General features: G+C 33.0%; 1 protein-coding gene across 6 annotated transcripts in view; it reads left to right on the plus strand.

Moving 5' to 3' along the window:
- Positions 1 to 16,588, plus strand: part of ADAMTS6 (ADAM metallopeptidase with thrombospondin type 1 motif 6) — a 308,400-nt gene that overhangs the window by 178,166 nt on the left and 113,646 nt on the right. For all 6 annotated transcript variants that reach the window (XR_011530545.1, XR_011530546.1, XR_011530544.1 and 3 more), the window contains exons 9-10: positions 2,972 to 3,118; positions 11,556 to 11,697. Coding sequence is in view for 3 of the 6 variants with exons in the window: in XM_070587433.1 (XP_070443534.1) it covers positions 2,972 to 3,118; positions 11,556 to 11,697 (289 nt within the window). In the remaining 3 variants the exon portion in view is untranslated. The remainder of the gene's footprint in view (positions 1 to 2,971; positions 3,119 to 11,555; positions 11,698 to 16,588) is intronic.

A 16,588-nucleotide genomic window follows, 5' to 3' on the forward strand; every position in this document is an offset into this window, starting at 1 on the left:
TTCTTTATCTTTTTCTTTTTTCTTTTTTTGAGAAAGATTAGCCGTGAGCTAACATCTGCTGCCAATCCTCCTCTTTTTGCTGAGGAAGACTGGCCCTGAGCTAAGATCCGTGTCCATCTTTCTCTACTTTATATGTGGGATGCCTACCACAGCATGGCCTGACAAGCAGTGCCATGTCCGCACCCTGGATCCAAACCAGCAAACCCCGGGCCGCTGAATCGGAATGTATGAACCCAACCGCTGTGCCACCGGGCCAGTCCCAGGTTCTTCTTTTATAGTCAAAATTTACAAATTTTTTCCCTCTTTTAACTCAATATGTCTAATCCTCCTTTCCCTCACAGAATATTATCCTAATGTATATTTTAATATTTCTTAACATATTTTTAAAATGTATTTGGTTGCTTAAAATATTTTCAATTAAATCAAATATCTCTATAACAAAAATATATTTAAATTGAAATTACGCTTAAAATATTTCCTATCATAACACAAATTTTTTCTCCATTATACATTTATTACTTTGCAATCATTATTAGTTAATGATTGATCAGAAGAGTATATACATATTATAAATTTTAATAATTAATTAAATATAAAAGTTTTTATTAGAAGATGTATCTTTAATTAGACATAGTTTTTCAGTTACTGCATTTATCTCTGTACTGCTAGAATGTGGCAGGACTTCAGCATCAGTTTTATTTCTTTATTTTGTTTCTGCAAATGTGAATGCTGAGAAAATTTGTTCACATAAGTAGGTAGGTGAGATGAAAGGAGTTTATTACAGAAATATCACTCAGTTCTTTGAACTCTTTTTGAATTATTTGTCAAAACATACCATGGTGATCTATCATCAAAAAATATTTTTAATCACCTGTCAGCTGTTAATTTGATTATATCTTCCTGTAAATTTGATGAGAGTAAGAAACTATATGATTTGTTATGCAGTCATTAAAGTCTTTCTCAACATTGATACCACATGTTTTCAATTGTCTCTTTTCTTGACACTCATGTTTTTATATCGAAAGGAAATGAACTATTGTAAAATTATGGATGGGTGAAAGATAAGTTTTTCTTTTGTAAGGTGGGAGAAGTATTTAAAAAGGAGAAGTTTGACTTTTTTTAGAAAAGGATACGTAAGGAAGTTGAGGATCTGGAAAATGATTCAAAGCCATCTGTGCCTGTCTACACCTGTCTTGACATGACTCTGGGACATGTATAAGACCACTGCTAACAGGGAATATTTTTAAAGCTGTCATCATTTGAAAAGAATCATAGTAGTATTCACACAGTAGCATTGACCTTTGAGAGAAATATAGAATATTAAGTTTATTGAATTACATAGTTACAGTAAAGAGCCTTTAATATAAATTTGCAGCTGATTATTTTGACAGAATATATGTCTAATTCAACAAACTATAAATTCCACCATCATGTTCCTAGAAGACCATTCAAAGAGGTTGACTCCAATGTGTTGATGTCAAACAAGAAGACTAGATACTACTGTTTTTGGAAGGTTATTTGGTGTTTTAATTTAGGGCTCTGGATACTCTCATACACTTCTTTTCCTTTGCTTATGTTAGTCCCTCCACCTAAATTACTAGTTTCTCTTCCTTGCCCCCGTATATGAACATATTATAAGTCTTCATTATGGCTCTTTTATGTTGTAGTTATGAAGGTAAATTCATTCAGCTTCCTAAGTATGTCTCAAACCTAATTCCACCTCTCTATCCAGTGCCCTAGTTCAGACCAACATCGTTTCTCAATTGGTGAGGATCTTCCAACTGCTCTCCCTGGCTCCATTCTCTTCCCACTTCAATATCTCCACCATAGAATTACTATAATGACTCATCTAAAATACAGGTGATTCCATATTCTCTTACTCAGAAATCTTCAGTTGCTCTTACTCACAAATCTTCAACATCTCTACACTGCCAAAAGTGTTAATATTTACTTTCATTTATCATCTTGTAATTATCTGTTCTCAACTACCTTTCCAAAGTTTTCTCCAGCAACTGCTCTCATCTAGGTTATATTCTTGTCACACAAATTACTTATTTCTTTGAATACTTATTGTGGTGCATTTATTAGAATATCGCAATGAAGGCATAAATTTATTTTTTTGGTAATATTCAGCCTAAATTTCTGGCTACTTGTGCAGAAAGGTTATAATTTATTCATATGCAGTGGATATATTCTTTACAGAAAAATTTTATAATTTATCTTTTACACATGGTTTTAGGTCACATTGATAGCACAAAGCATGGATGTAGAACACAGGAGAAAATAACAAAGAAAAGCTTTTAAAAATTAAGGAAAGCCGTGGTAAAGAAAATCTCTATATCCATAATCCTTAAATGTGTTGAGGTTTTTCAAAAGGTGTTTTGAAAGCACATATGCACACACACAAACATAAATTATGTATGTATTTAATTCTCGTTTATCCATATTAATAAGAAAAAGGATTTCTGTGTTTGGCCTATAACCTAGAACTCAATGGATCATAACTATCTTTTTATAATTCCCTTTTGGATTCAGCATAGCGAGGTGGCATGTACTCCAGCATGTTAAACGACAGGTTCTACTAATAATTTCAACACTTACTAACTGTATGATCTTTAATGGGTCATTTGTCTTTATTAAATCTCAATTTTTCTCATATATAAAGTGAGAATTAATATATATTCTCTATCTGCTCAAGGAGAGATTGTATTATATGAGATAACATTGGAGAGTATATAATACATTTAAAGAGATTTAGAAATATATTGTATCATTGGATTATTCCTTAGTCTGTTTAACTTTAATGCTATATTTCCTTACAGGATCTAGCCTGTCTTGATGGAAGGCATATGTCGAGAAGGTTAATAATTGATCAAATAAGGAAATAAAGGATATATTGGGGAGTTGTCTGTTTTATTTTTTTCTTATTTCTTTCTTTTATGTTTCTTATGTTTCTTCATTTTTAAAACAGTTTTGGTATGAACCATGATGGAATTGGAAATTCTTGTGGGACGAAAGGTCACGAAGCAGCAAAACTTATGGCAGCTCACATTACTGCAAATACCAATCCTTTTTCCTGGTCTGCCTGCAGTCGAGACTATATCACCAGCTTTCTAGAGTAAGTAATCTCTGGAGAGTGATGATGAATTGCTCCAGAAGTAAGCCATTGGTAGAAGCCTAATATGTAGTGCTTCAAACTTTGCATAGTGAGTAACTTTTATAGGGCCCAGTGATATTTTAGGCTGTTCCCAAAATACTTTAATATATCATTGTGGCAAATTTTTTCCTTCAAACTCAAACAGAACTTACTGAATAGATTAGAGGAACTGGAGCAAGGATATAAGTGGGGTTGATGATGTGAGTGTTAGAAATGTTCAATGAATGGAAACAATATCACAAAGAACTTAGATTTACGTAATTTAATACAGCATAGGCCGAACTTTAATTCAATGATTATATATTTCATTTTGTTGGTGAAAAAAACTGAATTCTGTAGGAATGCCAAAGTATCTAATAGTGACAAACAACAACAACAAAAACAAACACCCAGGAAATGAAAAAGAGAAAATGAAAATTTGTCTTTGAAAATTTATTAAGTGGCTCATCTTTTCTACAGTCTGGGAGCTTCTTTGCTGGTCCTTTAATGCGTATTCCAAGAGCCTGGTTACTTAAATATGAAGAATATAAATTAGCTCAAGTATAACTATGTTTAGGAAAGCAGATGTTCTTCCACATCTCACTTGCATGAGGCTTCAGGATTGGACTTTGAAAACTGATAGACTTAGGTCTCACTTTCTAACTTTGTGACTTGGATGTGTTACTTAACCTTTGAAATCTTCAGTGACCTCATTTGTTAAATGAGTTTAGGTTGTTATGTATATAATTATGCATAATGCTATAATGTATATAAAACACTTAACAGACATTAATTAAGTGGTAAATATTATTATTTTAAATAATATTGAAGTTTTAAGCTTTATTGCTCTAACATTACCTTCAACTATTTTGTGCCATTTTTTCTTGGGGAGGAGAGATTAAATACTGTAAAAAGTGAGTCATACATAAAGCACAGGTGAGCAACAGAATTTCTTTTTAAAAATTGTTCAAAGTTCACACTAACATGAATATAGTGTAAAATTTAAAAAATTCGGATAGGTTATGTATGGTAACATTATTCATTAAAGTTTTAGTTCATATCTACTAATAGCCAGATCATATTCTGAGAACTTATAACTACATATTTTTTTAAAAGCCCCAAACAAGAGATTTTAAATTACATAGCACAGGGGCTGGCCCTGTGGCCGAGTGGTTAAGTTCGTGGGCTCAATTTCGGCAGCCCAGGGTTTCACTGGTTTGGATCCTGCGTGCGGACATAGCACCGCTCATCAAGCCATGCTGAGGCGGCATCCCACATGCCACAACTAGAAGGACGCACAACTTAAAATAGACAACTATGTACCGGGAGGCTTTGGGGAGAAAAAGGAAAAATAAAATCTTAAATAAATAAATTACATAGCACAATACTTTTCTTGAAGATCAAAAGATAAATGTTTAAAATGGCTCTTTTTAATTAATTAATATAATAATGAAATTGAAGGAATTGGAAATTTATTTCAGAAGGTAGTTCTTCTGAATAACCATACTATAACCTAACAATTTTTAATCCTAGTAATAGATAATGGTACCACTGTACTTTCCTAGTGCCAAAACTGGGTGAAGAGCTATAAAGACAGACCACTGTGAATTTGTTTGACATCTTTTGGTAGTTTTTAATCACGAAGCACTAGCAGTATCATTCTCCAAGATGTTTTTAATGAGATCATACTACCTAAATTTTAGACGTTGTTGAAGATCTGCATCCCCAGGAATCAAGCTGGATCTGAAATCTCTCCCTGGACAGGCTCATGTTTTATAATGGAATCTTGATGTCTGTCACCAGAAAGACAAACTCTATAACATGCTCAGTATTCCTGCGCATTTTCAAAGGCTTCCCTCCTCTTGTTTTTTTCGAGTACCATTTTCTTTCTCCTCTATCCTGTTTCTATTGCACAGCCCATTTGCTAGGACCATCCCTATATACTAAATACAAGGCCCAGTTTTGATCTCTTGCCAGACTCTACCTAGTTGATACGATATCAAAGATGTTAAAGCACTCCGAAAGGGAATCTCTAATTGCTCATAAAATACAGTTAAGAAATCATCACTTGTTTGGTGAGAGATGTAAAATTATTACTAGTTGCAATAAAGTGTTCCATTGAATTAATTAAAAGAATTAATCCAGAAAGTATTATTTAAGCCTTATTGCCTCTTTGCATTTTGTATGTGTAAGCATGATTAGTGTTGACAGGGTTGTAATGGTCTTATTTATCCTGTATTTTATAAAAATATTTCTGTTGTGCATTTTCATGGCAATGCTCTCAAAATTAAAATCGTTAGTAAAAGATAGATATGAAAGACAATGAGTAGACATTTGGGAAAAAGTAGGCTTTTTTTTCTCTTTAATAGTAAACTAAACAACTCTGATTATAATCTGACCAAGCACTAAAGGATTTTTAAACACAAGGCCCTTTAAAAAGGTCAGTTCACTGGAGCACAAAGACATAATAGTAACTTTCTTGAATTTCTTTGTTCCTTTCTATTAATGCAGTGGACTTAATTGCTTTAACAGCTATGTGTGATATTTTTTAAAATGCAGTGATATTTTGATCAGGGATTGAGGTTACATTTATGTTTTATAGTTGGCTCAAAAAGACTCATAACATTTTATTTTAGTTTCTCTTCTCAAGAAAAAGAAATCTTGAAAGATGAATTGTTTAGGAACTGCAGCCCAGCCAACAAATGCATACCTTTCTCTACTTAGTGACTGTATAGGCCAAAGATGATGGTGGATTTTAACAATGAGCTTTCTATGATTTATAGAGATTCACTATTCACTATGTTCAACTGAAAACAATTCCATGGGCTTTAGAAGCCAGTAAAGTAAAAAGTCTCTCATGTCATTCTGAAACACTAGGTGCTATTGATCAATCAGGAGATGGTGTTTACCAACTCCCAATATTTTTTTTCAGATTTCTTAAACTCGGTGATTCAATAAGTGGTTCATGAATCGCCCAGAAGCCGTCCTGATTAAATAATAAAGAACCCATTTCCGTTAAAATGGACGTGTTATGCCAGCTTCTGATGTTTTCCGACGACGGCTTTGCAGGTAGTGTCTTTCCTATCTGCCTGCGGGACTTATTTATTCATTTATTCATTTATTTATTTATTTATTTAGAAAATAGAGAAAGATGAACCTGGTATTGTGGCTCACACTCATTGATGACTATGGGCTAATTTACCAGGCAGTGGAAGGCAGCCAGAAGTAATTTAGACCAGTTTTTCATACATTTTCCACCACTTAGTGGTAGTACAGAGTAATTTCATATAGTTTTCAAAAATTCCAGGGCCTCTGTGAATAAACTCCTGCTCTATTTAAATTAAAGTCTGTTAAATTGTTTAAACTGTCGGAGATCCATAGCAAAATTTTCTACAGTTCCAAATTAAATACAGACTAGCCATTTTCACAGAAATGATGGAAGCTGAAAAAAGAGAGGCAATGTTAAGGTTGAAGGTGAGCCAGGAAGAAAGGTGAATGTAGAGCTTTAAGAGAAGTGATATGAGAGGAACAGGATGACCAAAGCACTCACATTTCCTCTATAGCAATTACCTTTGAAGGTTGATGTCAATAATCTATTAGGCAGAAAACAATTTTATACATGAGAACTTTTTTTTTTAATGTGGAACCCAAGAAACAGCTTAGCAAATCAGGTCTCCTCCTTCCATTTATCTGACACATTTGAGAGACTTCACTCTAACACGTAAATATCTTTAATAAGTCATAATTACATATGGAGAAAAAGAGAACATAACTGAGTAAACCATTGTCAATTCGGTGTTTGTATATTGGAAGCCTCAAGTTCAGCTGTATTCAAGCACCCCAGTCATGCAGAGGGCAAGAGAGAAAGGTCTGACTTAGAGTGACTCATTTTAGGAGGTAATGTATTGTTAATTTTGTGAAGACTGATAGAGCAGTTTATGAGAACATGGTAGGTAAGACACTTGACTTACCATAGGTGATACCAACCTAATTAATTTTTTCTTAATTTAGGTATATTAGCACAATTTTGTAGAAAAAAAATAGGAGACGGCATTAAATGTTAACTTTTTGTTGTTGTTGTTAACAGACTGTTAAGATATGTCCAGGGTTATATAGAAAGATTTGTTATTTAGATTGACCCAGTGTGTTGTAGTCTGAAGGCCTATACTTTATAGCATGATTGTTTAAATGAAAAATTAATCTAAAATTACAATTAGGAGTATGTCCTCATGTATTTTGGAAACAAAGCCAAGAGTGCATATTTTACATAGGGATCCGTAAATTTTAGTTGAAGACTCAACTCTGGCTCGTTTTCCCATTTTCAAGGCTAATTTTTGAACTATGTAATAAAACTTCTCTAAATTAGAAGTGGAATACATAAAATATGACTTTGCTATCATGCTGCAAGGATTTCTGGAAATGTAAATATACTTTGACTTACCAAGAATTTTATAATCAAGGAAAAAGCGTGTTCTCAAGCTAATATATTTTTGCCTTGTCTTAGAAGCGTAAACAAGAGTCTATGCATTAATAATTATCTATATTGCTGTAGATATTAATTAGGATTGGGCTGTTAGTTGTGAAATATATGTTGCTAGGGAAATAACCATAGTTCTACTTTTTATGTATACAGTTTTGCTCTGGACAAGTATATCTATGCTTAACAATATTACGTTATAATAGCATCTCATAGATAGAAACTACTAATAGTGTTCTTCATTTCATTTATTAATAAGTGAGGTTTATATTTTCTGAGTGGAAAAATTCACATATGACACCAAGGCACAAACCATCTATGTTTAAAAGTGCGGTTTGATGAGAAAATTCAAGAAGATTTATATATAATATCACTACTATTATTTCGATAATAGTAGCAGAAATAACACTAGACTCAGCATCATAAGAATTGTATAGTTATATCAATTAGCTAGAACCCTAGATTACACAAAAATTACTCATAACTTCCATTTTGTTAAAAGGAGACAATTACAAAATATAGGAAAATAACTCATATCTAATATTTTTGAGAAAGGAAAAACATTGTACCAGGAGACCTGTACAAAAATGTTTGTATTGGCATAATTTGCAATTTCCAGAAATTAGAAACAATCTAAACATTCGTTAATAGAGGAATGGATAAATAAGTGTGGCATAGTCTTAAGTGGAATGTTAAAGAAGAATATAAATGGACAGGCTACAGTTATACACATCAAATGAATGTATCTCACATTAATAATATTGAGTGAAAGAATAAAGTCACAAAATATGACTCCTTCTACATAGAACCCAGAAATGGGCAGATGAATAATTGGGAGGTGAAACTACCAAAAAAAACCCACAAAGAAATTCTTATTTTAAAAATCAGAATATAGGTGATTTTTTTGCAGGGGGAGTGAAGGATGTGATTGGAGTTAAGCACTTGCGTATTTTCTTAAGAAAAAAAAGAAAAGCACTTCCAGGCTTAACTATACATCTCTCAGACCCGTGTCCTCTACCTTCTATACCTATACCTGTATCTGTGATATTTCATAATGGTAACTGATGACTCAGAGGCATGGAAATATCCAGAGTTATTATTTCTAAGAGTTAATTAATAATTTTGATCTATAGATTTAGGTTACTTGATAGTTGTAGAAAAGTAGCAGACAAATTTTAGTAACATTATGCAAAAAGTATTTTCTCACTTAATCTTCAGTTAAGAATTAAATATGAAAACTGCCTCATCCCTCAAATACTTTATTCAAGGTTTTACTGTATATACCAGAATGGTTACTAGGTATAAAATATGCAGTACATTTTCAACCCAAAAGGCAGAAACAATTTAAGTCAGCCTTGCACATATCCACACTCTTGCTTTCCCAGAGCCACTAACAGTAGGTAAGACACTTGTCTTGCAAACATTGGTAATTTGTACAAATATAGCCAAACCCATTTCAAAAGGCCTTCGTTGATGCCATGTTCCTAAACACATGTTCATTTTTAAAAGATCTATATGATTTTTCACTTATATTTTATTTCATAAGGTGTTTTATTCTTCTGTAAAAATATACTGGAAAAGGAGAACAAGACATGTGTGGATATTTAATTAGACCATATTAATACAAAGCAATAGGTTCTTCCAAAAAACTGAAACAAAAACCCACTTTTTGGAGAAACTCTCTCGGAAGAATTTGGCCACAGGTGACCACAGTGTATGGCCTTCTCCATTGTCTGGAGGCTCTTGCAATGGTCGTCTGATTTGGTATTTTTACAGAACAGAAACCATGATTAGAAGACAATTAATATCTGGGAATAAGAACTTAGATGAAGTAATTATTCTTGCTTCCTCCTGGGTTAAGCCAGTTTTCAGTTTGCTACCAGGAAAACTTTTTTCCTCTGGGTATCTATTCTTAAACTCTTGGGGTCCATATAATTTTTCCTCTAAGTTTTTAGGTTAATTTTCTGTATTCCTAAAAATAATTATGTATATTAATTTTTAATAGATTTTGAGTTGGTTCCACTTAGGTGAATATATCTTTTACTTCCTCATTATGCTATTGGCAAATACTTTTATCTGTAGGATTGCATACTAATTACTTCAGTACTTCAATTTTTCCCATTTATTTATAGTAGTACTTAACTTGATATTTTATTTTTATTACACATTTAACTCTTTCATCAAGACTTTTATAATTTTGTTGTAGATATAGATGAAACTGATATTTTAGGAGAAAAATTAAGGAATTAAACTACTAAGCCAGTCATCTCACAAATATTTCGTATTATCAAAATGGTTCATTTTCTTCCATTAGACTTTTCACATTTGACCTCTTTACCATTAACCTTAATATAAAATTGTGAATTTACTAGTAGGATTACATTTGCCTAAAGTTTGCATACCCATAAAGATTAAGGATGTTTTACATAATAAAATAAAAAGAACTTGCTATTTTTAAAATTCATCTAGAAATGATTTTTCTTACTGAGGTACATGTCAATTTCTAAAAGTACAATGAACAGGAAATAAAGTGTTCTGTCATGAAAACCAGATAGCTGAGTGAAAAAAAGTTGTTCTCTATTAGTTAGATACCTTCAGAGGTGACAAGTAAAATGATTGTAATAGCCAGTAGTAAAATCTATCTATATTTGTACCACATTTAATATTCCATCTAAATATTTTTTATTGACTAAAAAGTTAATCAAGATGTGTGTAAATGAAAGAAAAAGAGTGTAAAGAAGACAGTATTCTGTCCCTTGGGTCTTTGAATCTATCACTTTATGAATAGTATGGTTCCATTTTTAAAAGATATTAATTTGCAGCTGTGCAAATATACATTTTTATATAGCAAATTAACTCTTACATTTTAACAATATGATAAAATTTTAACTGAATATAAAACCCATTATTATGCATCATTGTTTCTTACTTATCTATAAATGAAATTTGTACTGTCCTAAATAATAGTTGAGGAACTTCTACTTGTGAAATTATTTTCCTTTGGCAAAGTGGATGGAAAAGATTTGGGAAAAAAATACAAGTGCTGGCACAATTGACAGGAATGTTGGAAAAAATTTTTAAATGTTGGCATAGGAATTCTTTAAAAATTCTAACTTACATGTGAAATGAAAGTAAAAAAGCATCTGTCCTATTTTATGCACACTAAATAAAAATGAACAATTATATTTAGCAAAGTATAAAGCTCTTTAAACTAAGGTATTCTGTCTGGCTCTGGCAACCTTTATGTTATTTGTTCCACCGAATTAAAATATTATGTTTGAGTGCAAGCACACTTTGAAAAGCAGAAATTATATAGAGAAGAGAACATTCTCTTTTCCAACTCTGATGACCCTAGATGAAATATGAAATTTTTGAGAGACTAAACACTTCTGATATACTTGAGAGGAGAGCTTTGGATCTTGGCCTCATCTGTCACTCAGCTCATTTATTATTGAAATATTTCAAGAACCTTTGGACATGTCTTACCACAGCATCTATTGTTCTGCCCAAGGTGGAAGTATATAGCTTAGGTCTTTAAGGATTACAACCACAATTTTTTTTTATTTTCCACATTTTATGTTTTTAATTCTACTACCAGATGTGATTATATTTTCACTGAAAACAAACAAGAAACTTAGAACAATATGAAATTCTGTTTTGATTCCTTCAGAAATTAGTTTAAATAAGTGTTTAAGGCCAAAATCATATTTTCAGATTATTCTCTGAGATGCTTTTATTATGTCTTGGTGCTGGAAAAAACTATTGGAACTCTTATTCAGGTTTCAGTAAAGCTATTCTATTTTGCCATGTGATTAGTTATTGGTAGAATGTATTGTTTTTCATACATCAGTTTTAATAAAAACAAAGAGCTCAACACATGGTTTCATAATTGTGATTGAAGTAGTCCGTACCTAATTTCCTTTGGTCCTTTATGTTGAACAGTTCAGGCCGTGGTACTTGCCTTGATAATGAGCCTCCCAAGCGTGACTTTCTTTATCCAGCTGTGGCCCCAGGTCAGGTGTATGATGCTGATGAGCAATGCCGTTTCCAGTATGGAGCAACATCCCGCCAATGTAAATATGGGGTAAGAAGTCTTAATCCTTACGTTTAGTCATTTATATGTGTTCTTCCTGACACAAATGTCAAGATGGAATTTTGATGAATGTAGTTTACCTCTGGTTACATCTGGTAACATCATTAATACAAAAATGACCTTTGACACTCCTCTTTTTCTGATATCATTTGTATAAGATCTATTTCTAAATGTTTGAATAATCCTAAATTAAACAAATTTCAAATGTCTTGTGAGGGATGCAGATAGAATTTTAATAATTTCTGATGTATTCCTTCTTTAAGTCCTGAGTTTATGATGCCAAGTTTAGTTTGTCTTTTGAAATGTTATGGTTTTGAATGCCCCTCTCCCCACCACCTTTTCTGGTACTCTAAGAATTGGGTTAGGGTCATTTTTACATTGGATGGAAGCCTTTACTTTAACTTATACCTGTTAGTACTGAGTCATTTCAAGTTGCTTCATCCACTGCCCACATTCTAACACAACAACCAAGCGGGGACAAGATAACATTAACCCAAAGAAAGAAACAAGGAAAATTGTGATGGGAAAAAAAAATGTAGGTATCATAATTGATTCTTCATGTCTGCCTAAAATAGTCCCAGTGTCTATCTCAGAAAATGAATAAAAAATTATTCCTGGGGCCAGCTCAGAGGCATAGTGGTTAGGTTTACGGGCTCCACTTCGGTGGCCCAGGGTTCATGGGTTTGGATCCCAGGCCTGGAGGTATGCACCACTTATCAAGCCATACTGTGGTAGGCGTCCCACATATAAAGTAGAGGAAGCTGGGCACAGATGTTAGCTCAGAGCCAACCTTCCTCAGCAAAAAGAGGAGGATTGGCAGTGAATGTTAGCTCAGGGCTACTCTTCCTCAAAAAAAAAAGAAAACATTCTTCCTAAGTTTCATAGAGAAAGATTTCAGTGTCTAGTATAGGGACTTGCTCATAATACGTACACAATATAGTAGTCCCCACTTATCGATGGGGGGATACGTTCCAAGACCCCCAGTGGATGCCTGAAACCGTGGATAGTACCAAACCCTATACATACTATGTTTTTTCCTACACATACATACCTATGATAAGGTTTAATTTATAAATTAGGCACAGTAAGAGATTAACAACAATAACTTTTCTTTGGCATATCTGGATTGCCAGCATTACTACTCTTGCTCTTTGGGGCCATTATTAAGTAAAATAAGGGTTATTTGAATACAAGCACTGCAATAAAGTAGATTTGATAACCAAGACAGCTGGCTACTAAGTGACTAACAGGCAAGTAGCATATACAGCGTGGATTCAGTGGACAAAGGGGTGATTCACGTCCTGGGCGAGACAGAGTAGGACATCGCAAGATTTCATCACGCTACTCAGAATGGCACACAATTTAAACTTATGAATCATTTATTTCTGGAATTTTCTGTTTAATATTTTCAGACTGCAGTTGTCCATGGCTAAGTGAAACCACGGAAAGCTAAATCATGGATAAGGGGGGACTACTGTTGAATGAAAGAATAGGATTTTTAAATGACGAGTTGTTTGTCAAAAAATATTCAGTTAAAAAATAAGTTTAAAGACTTTATTCCTATTTTTATGCAAATAGTGTTTAAAATCCCTTTTTGAAAATAATCACAGTAAAAAAGAATTCAGTTTTAATGTAGTCAAGACTAAACAATATGTACATTGTTCTACACCAATTATTCCTCTTGAGTAGAGTACAAGGGAAAGTGATTTTTTAAATATCCATTGGGTGAGAAGTATATTATTAGTCATAGTAAGCTTTAGCAGCACATTTTGTGCACTAGATTGAAAGATTGTGTGCAACTATCTGCATATCTAAAACCTTGAGTGAAACTTTGGCCTTTCTTGTCTCTCTGTAAAGAGTCTGCATCTCTGTTATTATTTCTGTATGGTTTTAGTTTCTTTTTTTCTTGGGTTGCTTTTTCCATCAGAAAAAGTTGGTCAAACTTTAATCATGGTTTTTGTATATACTTGTAGTTTAGTAGGTTGAAATTCCTGATCAAATGGGGTTACAGATTTTCTGTTAGAGTATTCTTATCTATGGTCTCTCATTTCTTTCCATGAGAAATAGCTAATCTACGTTTTAGTTTTTCTTTTGGAAACTGGGTTTTAACTCCACCTATATATTTCCATATTATATAATTTATATTATCAGTTTTACAGGATCTATGGATGTATTTTTTTCTTCAATAAATTAATAAAAATTTTCACCTGATTATCCTATCTATATATCAGTATATTTACAATTGCAAAATTGTGTATTTTGTGTTTATGTTCCTTATAGTCAGCTTTTAGATTCTATTTCTTTATGGGTTATGTTTATAAAGACTTTTGTAATAGATATAAAATAAAATTGGAAAACTTGAAGAAAGACACTAGCATCTTACAATCCTATACAATTTCACATATTTTCTTATGAATCTTTTCACTTTGATTTGCAGCAAAATGGTTTCCCTAGACTCTATATTATATGAAAATGCTTATGCTATTTTTTAATAAAGTGCTATGTATTACTAACAAAGTAGCTTGATTCATAATAGATTCTTTACAGCCACTCCCACCTCTTAAATTTGTGCCTGAAAAATTGGGTTTACACGATTAATAGCACTCAAACACACATTGTGTTTTATCTGGTGAATCCCTAATGTTTTAAATAACTCTAAATACTGCTTTTGAAAACAGTAGTGGCTTTGAAGGTAAGAGTCCAGTCAGGTAAATAAGTCATGCTTCAGATCATGGCTGAAGGGAAAACAAACCAGCCCTGGTTTAGATAGCTGTCTGAGTGTAGCATCCTGAGATGACCGCTAAACACAAGTACTGTAGCCTTTGAGTGAGGGGATACTTGTGGGGTTGAAGCATCTTAAAATGACCCTTCTTTCAACTAGCAGGTCTCTAATGATGTCAGAGAAGATTTCAAACAGCTATAAAATGACCCATAACTGCAGCCATGATTAACTTTCCGTCTCTTCTACTTTGGTCATCGTGTGGTCTTTGCTGGTGTTACCAGTGATTATATCTGTAGTTATGAAAAATTTTGCCTGAATTCTTTGTGGATAGCTTCATTAATATACGTGTCAGTTACATTTGGGGATTTACATGAAAGTTTTTCTTTTTTCTTTTACTTCAGGGCAACCTTTTCTATCATTATCCTTATATATCACTACTTATATTTTCCAGATACTCCTAAATTCCAATAGAAGTAGTAAGGAGATTGTAATGGCTATAAATACAAAGAACAAAACAGTACAGTGCAATATACAGAGTAATATAGTTGTATAATGTAGGAATTTATACATGATATATAGTTTCTGATATTTACATAGTGACTATTTTCTGAGAGACTTCATACTGCTTTGATAAAAAATATAATTATCTTATAGTATTTTATAGATGGGGAAACTAAAAATACAGAATGTGATTTACCTGCCCCAAGGTAAAAACAAAACTTTAAAAAGGTCTAAATCTGTCACTTCCATTTTTCTATCAGATATGGTAAATATGTTAATAAAATAAAGGTAACAGAAATATTTTAGGAGACTCTTTTTATCAGTTTTCATTAGATGATGTCTGTTTCTAAATATCTTCTCGATATTCTCCATCTTTTCCCAGTTCTTTTTGGGAGAGAGGTGTTCAGGAGAGCTTCTCTAAACTTATTTTCAGAGTCATAAATTCTCAGATGTCTGAAACCCTGAGTCTTGAATTTGAGTTTCATTTTCTTTGACCTTATGTATAAGTATACAAGCAGTATGCAAAACAAGATCATACTAGATCATCTAAAAAAATCTTCTAGCTATGTGTGAGCAAGTTTCTAAGGGGGCCTTTGATGTGTTCTGGTTGAAAATGCATTGCAAATAAAATGGTATCAGTTTGTCCAAAAGATGTTTCTTTGTCTATTTAGAGGCAAATTGCTTCCTGTAAAGCTCTGTGGAACCTATTGTCTCATTCCTGTTCCACTTTCCATTGGTCTACTCTTTCTGAGTAGAAGAGAATTATTAAAACCATATTAACAAAAAGTATTTTGTAATAATAAAATTAAACTTTGGAAGGAAATCACTAGTGAGCCTATATATTGTAGGGGGTGTGGGTGAGCTTTTGACTGTTGTCTAAAAAGCACAGATCAGGGCCAGCCCCATGATATAGGGGTTGGGTACAGCACATTCTGCTTCGGCAGCCCAAGTTTACAGGTTCGGATCCTGGGTGCGAACCTACACCACTTGTCAAGCCATGCTGTGGCAGCAACCCACATACAAATAGAGGAAGATTGGCACACGATGTTAGCTCAGAGTCAATCTTCCTCAAGCAAAAAAAAAAAAGAAAATAAAAAGCAGGAGAAGATTGGTAATGGCTGTTAGCTCAGAGTGAATCTTACTCACCAGAAAAATAAGTAAATAAAATAAAAAGCACAGATTAATTCAGGGCTCACTCTCAGACCTAGATCTGTTATTTCTTTATTCTGTCACTTTAAATCATATCCCAATCATTGTTTCAAATGCACTTGATGGTTCAGTATAGGTTAACAGTATCCAATATGTAATTTACTGTTAACTATCAAGAGAAGATTGCCCCATTGTCATTTTTTTAACAGAAGTAGGAAAAATAATCCTAAAATTCATTTGGAACCACAAAAGATCCTGAATGGCCAAAGCAATTTTGAGCAAGAAGACTAAAGCTGGAGGCATCATACTTCCTGATTTCAAAATATATTACAAAGCTACAGTAATCAAAATAGTATGATACTGGCATAACAACAGATATATAGACCAATGGAACAGAATACAGAGCTGAGAAATAAATAAACCCTCACATATATGATCAACTGATCTTCAACCAGGGTGCCAAGAACAAATACACAGTGGGGAAAGGACAGTCTCTTCAATAAATGGTGT

Source organism: Equus przewalskii, chromosome 20 (assembly GCF_037783145.1).
Source record: "Equus przewalskii isolate Varuska chromosome 20, EquPr2, whole genome shotgun sequence".
NCBI lineage: Eukaryota > Metazoa > Chordata > Mammalia > Perissodactyla > Equidae > Equus > Equus przewalskii.